Source organism: Pteropus alecto, unplaced genomic scaffold, assembly GCF_000325575.1.
Source record: "Pteropus alecto unplaced genomic scaffold, ASM32557v1 scaffold43, whole genome shotgun sequence".
Classification (NCBI taxonomy): domain Eukaryota; kingdom Metazoa; phylum Chordata; class Mammalia; order Chiroptera; family Pteropodidae; genus Pteropus; species Pteropus alecto.
This window is the reverse complement of record NW_006435764.1, coordinates 1195823-1200658: the sequence shown is the minus strand read 5'-3', so window position 1 is coordinate 1200658 and position 4836 is coordinate 1195823. Positions and strand designations below refer to the sequence as shown.

At 70.9% G+C, this 4836-nt stretch overlaps 1 protein-coding gene across 1 annotated transcript in view; it reads left to right on the top strand.

Moving 5' to 3' along the window:
• The first annotated feature begins 1079 nt into the window (after positions 1 to 1079).
• Positions 1080 to 4836, top strand: part of LOC102881117 (insulin) — a 4209-nt gene continuing 452 nt past the window's right edge. The window contains exons 1-3 of the mRNA XM_006910977.1: positions 1080 to 1090; positions 4317 to 4340; positions 4480 to 4682. Of these exons, the coding sequence (XP_006911039.1) occupies positions 4496 to 4682 (187 nt within the window). The 5' untranslated portion in view covers positions 1080 to 1090; positions 4317 to 4340; positions 4480 to 4495. The remainder of the gene's footprint in view (positions 1091 to 4316; positions 4341 to 4479; positions 4683 to 4836) is intronic.

Sequence of the window (4836 nt, the reverse complement as noted above, 5' to 3'; positions counted from 1 at the left end):
CCTCCTCGCCCATGCACTCCCCCGAGCCGTGAGTGCCACCCCGCGGGGCCCGGAGGGAGCCCGCCTGCGAGCAGAGGGCCCAGGCGCCCGGGCCAGGCCTGGCCGTCCCCCCGTGGAGGATGGAGGGCGGGCGGGGGGCGCACAGGGGCAGCCTGCTGACCCCAGCCCCCAGCCCCAGCTGCTTCTCCCCGCCCCACACAGGGACTGCTGCCACGAGCTGCTGGGGCACGTGCCCATGCTGGCCGACCGGACCTTCGCTCAGTTCTCCCAGGTGCGTTCGAGACCTTGGACCCGGAGCCAGCGGGCAACCGAGGGGCTGGGGCCCCAGCCTGAGGCTGGCGGGGGCGGGGCAGGGGACGGGCAGGGGCTTTACGTGACAGTGAGGATGCTGCCGGCCGCTCCCTGGCTGCACGGTGCCCACTCAGGCCCGTGAGACGTTGGGGGGACAGCGTCATCCTGGCATAGAGGGGCAGGTGAGCTCTGAGCCATTCTGGGAAGATCACCTTATCAAGAGGAGGAGGAAGACTCCTTTCCCAAGACTCAGCAGGGTCACGAAGCGGAAGGGACGAGGGCAAGCCGGGGCGGATCCCCGTGGCCTGTGCTGCCATCTGCTGTCTCCCCGAGCAGCCGCGGAGCGCCGTCCTGGGCCCTCGGTCCCCCCAGGGGGCCCGGAGGCCCCCGAGGGGCTGCCCGCACCCCAGTGCCTTCGCCTCACACAGGTGCCGGTGGCGGTGGCCGGGCACCCCTCAGCCTTCTCCTCCCTCCGCAGGACATTGGCTTGGCGTCCTTGGGGGCCTCGGATGAGGAAATTGAGAAGCTGTCCACGGTGCGTCTCCTACAGGGCCTGGGGGCCGGCTCGGGCGGAGGGGCTGAGGGCTCCGCTTCTGTGCGGGGACTGCCACCCTCTCGCCGTGACAAGCCCCGGAGCCCGGCCCGCTCCGCCTGGGGGGGCGGTGCCCAGGGCCACTCTTGCTGACCCTGTGGCCGTCCCCAGCTGTACTGGTTCACGGTGGAGTTTGGGCTGTGCAGGCAGAACGGGGAGGTGAAGGCCTATGGAGCCGGGCTGCTGTCGTCCTACGGGGAGCTCCTGGTGAGCCCCGCACTCCCCGCAGCAGCCCCTGGGGCCGGGGCCAGTGCCGGGGAGGGTGGTCCCGGCCCCGCCCCACACGGAGCCCAGGCCTCTGGCAGACCCCAGGGGAGGGGGCCGCCTTGCTCCAGCTCCCGAGGGGTCCCCGGGGGGGCGGGGGGCCTGTGACCCTGCGGCCTCCCGCCAGCACTCACTGTCAGAGGAGCCCGAGGTCCGGCCGTTCGACCCGGACGCGGCGGCCGTGCAGCCCTACCAGGACCAGACGTACCAGCCCGTGTACTTCCTGTCGGACAGCTTCAGCGACGCCCGCGACAAGCTCAGGTGCCCCGACTGGGAGCCCGTGGGCGGGTCGGGCCTGCGAGCCTAGTTCGCAGAGGACAAAGCCGAGCACCTTAGTGACAATGCCTCTCCCACGGCGGCACCTCCGAAAAGTCTGGGGCGCAGGAGACCTCCGGGGCTGGCGATCAGATCAAAGCCAGGTCAAGGCCAGGCTTTTAGGGGGCAGAGTCTGACCTCTGTAAGAGTGCTGGGGTCCCCCCCAATTCCTGCTCTCTGAGCAGCTGGGGCCATGGGGCGAGGCGGAGGTGCGGGGCAGGGTGGCTGAGGGCTGGGGTGGGAGCGTGGGGGGCCTGGAGGGAGCGGGGAGTCCCCAGGGCTGGGGGCTGGGGGCAGTGGCCAGGGGCCTGGGGGGCTGTGGTGAGGGCAGAGCCTGACATGCCCGCCTCGTCCCTGGGAAGGGGCCTGATTTTCCCGCCAACCTCGTCGTCACAGGAGAAACGGGGGTCCGGCGGCTGTGTGCCCTGAGTGGAGAGGCCGGGGCTGGACCCCGCGTGTGCAGCTGAGGACAGGGGCTGACCGGGCCCCTCCAGGGCATGTGGTCTGGGAAAGCTTCCTGGAGGAGGAAGTGGGGCCTTGGGGAGGACCAGGGAGGGACCGGGCGTCCCGGAGGCCGAGACCCTGCCCCACGCTGCCCGCCCCCTTCCTGTCCTGAGGATCCGTGCTGGCCTGTCCCCAGGAGCTACGCCTCCCGCATCCAGCGCCCCTTCTCCGTGAAGTTTGACCCGTACACGCTGGCCATCGACGTGCTGGACAGTCCCCACGCCATCCGCCGCTCCCTGGAGCACGTGCAGGACGAGCTGTACACCCTCGCCCACGCGCTCAGTGCCATCGGCTAGTGGGCAGGCGTGACCCGTGGGCCCGGGCGGGCTGGCCTGGGGTCTGCCAGCCCTTCCCCAGCCTCTCCCGGCCCCCGCCCACATGAGGGCCCAGGTCGCAGCACCCCAAGAGACCGCCGGAGACCCTCCCTGCCAGAGGACACCTCGCTGACCCCTGCCGCTGCCCCCCAGCCTGCGCTTGTCCCACCATGCTGCCCGTGACCTCACAGCCCCAATAAAAGGAGGAAGCCCTGCCCGCCTGTCTCAGTCCGAGCACCGCGGTCCCGGCCTTGCTCAGAGGCCTCTCCTCGGCCACAGCCTCCCGCGAGGCCCTGCCGGGCAGCCCAGGCCAGATGGGGAACCCACCGAGCCTGGTCCCTGTCCACCGAGAGGGTCAGCCGGCCTGAGCCCCAGCTGCTCCACAGGGCTGAGGGATCCTACTGGGCTCCCATGGGGCGGTGGCATGGAGGCAGGGCCTGGCCAATGGGGAGCCGCACACGAGGCTGGGCGTAGGGGGCAGGGCCCCCCGGCTGTGCCGACTGCGGGGGAGGTGGTCTCCAAGGTCCACTAGGAGAAGGACAGGGTTCCAGGGGCCAGCCTGTGAGAGCAGTGAGGAGGCACAGCTGCTCCGGCCGCCGCACCCCACCCCACCCCACCACACCCCACTCACCGCACCCCGAGCAGGGCCTGGGAATGCTCCCAGAAATGAGTGTTAACAGTGGTTCCAGGGCGACCTCTCTCTGGGCCACAGTCTCCCCAGCAAGGCAAGTAGGGGGCTGGATTCCAGGCCTTGTAAGATGCCCCTGAGCTCACTCAAGGGGTGTGGGCATGGCCCTCGCTCAGAGCCCCCGCATCCGCCAGGCTGGCCCGCTTTCCCACAGGCCCCCGCCCAGGGAGGAGCAGCCCCGGGGCTCACTGGGAGGGGCCCGAGCCAGCTGGTGTTCCAGGCCCTGCTCACTCCCTCCAGCCACCCACAGGCCACACACCGCCAGGGCCCTGGCTGCGAACCCAGGATGTCGAACTCCTAGTCACCCGTCAGGGCCTCCCGGGCAAAGCCCCCGGGAGACTGTCCTTCCATCAGCTGTGCATCAGCCCTCCTGTGCCTGAGTCGCTTCAGCTGGGGATACTTTTGATGGTCGCGAGCCCCACAGAGACCCTGGGGCAGGGCAGACGGCCGGGGGGCTGGGGAGGAAAGGGGGCCCATCTCCTCTCTTGGCTCCGCCCTCCCACCTGGGTCCTCCACATCTAGCCGCCTGCCTTACACCCCCCTTTCAAAGAGAACCCCAGGTTTTCCCTGGTTGCAGAGGGACTATGGGCTGTGGGGCCCCATGGGGTCCTGGAAGGGAGGGCTCACCCCGTCCCCTGACTGAGAAGGGCCTGAGACCCTAGAGGTGGTGGGGCAGGGTGGGGGTCCTGGTCTCCCCCTCTGTGGCTGTCCTGGGGGGCTGGGGGCACCATGGGGACTTGGCCCATGTATATGACAGCTGAGGGGTCCGTGCGGTCTTGGGGCTGGGCCTGGAAGGGGTCGGCACAGGGAGGTGGGCTGGGGGCTGGGGGTACCTGGGTGGGACATGGCGGGGGCACAGGGCGGGGCTGCTGCCCCCAAACTGAAGCTGTGGAACGGGCCGGCCTGTGGGCCTCACGGCTACGGTCCCTAAGTCTGGCCTCCCCGCGGCGCCCCGGGGAGGGGTGGGAACGGGGCCGTGAGCAGAGAGGTGACGTCCCTCGCATGGCCCAGGCCCCACACGGGGCCTTGGGGGCACGGTGCCCCCGGTGCCCGGGACTAATGTGGAAAATGCAGTTTGCTCCCCGGGGGGTGGGACGTTTGCCACCAGCTGCGAGTGGGGCCACTCGGCCATCAGGCCCCTCGTTGGGACTCTAATGACCCTCGTGGCCCCAGAGATGCTGACGACCAGGGAGGCGTCCCGCACACCTGGCTCGGGGAAATGGCTCGGAAACTGCAGCCTCAGCCCCCCGCCATCTGCCATCTGCCGGGCGGGGCCCTGGGCGCGGGCTGCGGGCGCCGCCTATAAAGCCGGCAGGGCCCAGCGGCCCCCAGCCCTCTGGCCGGCCAGCATTCCCAGGCCACCAGCAAGCAGGTGGGTCCCGGGGACTCTGCCTGGCTCAGCCCGGCTCGAGGGCTGCCCTGCTGGGGTCCGGGGGCTCCTCTCCTAGAGCGTTCGGGGGTGAGCACTGAATCGGGGTCCCCTTGCTGGCTTCAACCCTGCCTGTCCGCAGGTCACCGCCGCCCGCCATGGCCCTGTGGACGCGCCTCCTGCCCCTGCTGGCCCTGCTGGGCCTCTGGGCGCCCACACCGGCCCCGGCCTTCGTCAGCCAGCACCTGTGCGGCTCCCACCTGGTGGAGGCGCTGTACCTGGTGTGCGGGGAGCGCGGCTTCTTCTACACGCCCAAGGCCCGCCGGGAGCTGGAGGGCCCGCAGGGTGAGCCGCCACCGCCTGCTGCGCCAGGGGCAGGCAGGGCCCAGCTCCCTGGTCAGCGCTGGCACCCGGGGCTGAGCCCCGACGGCGCCTGGAGGGTGGGCTTGTCCCCGCCACCTTCTCACCCCGCCTGTTCCTGTCCCATCCACACCGCGGC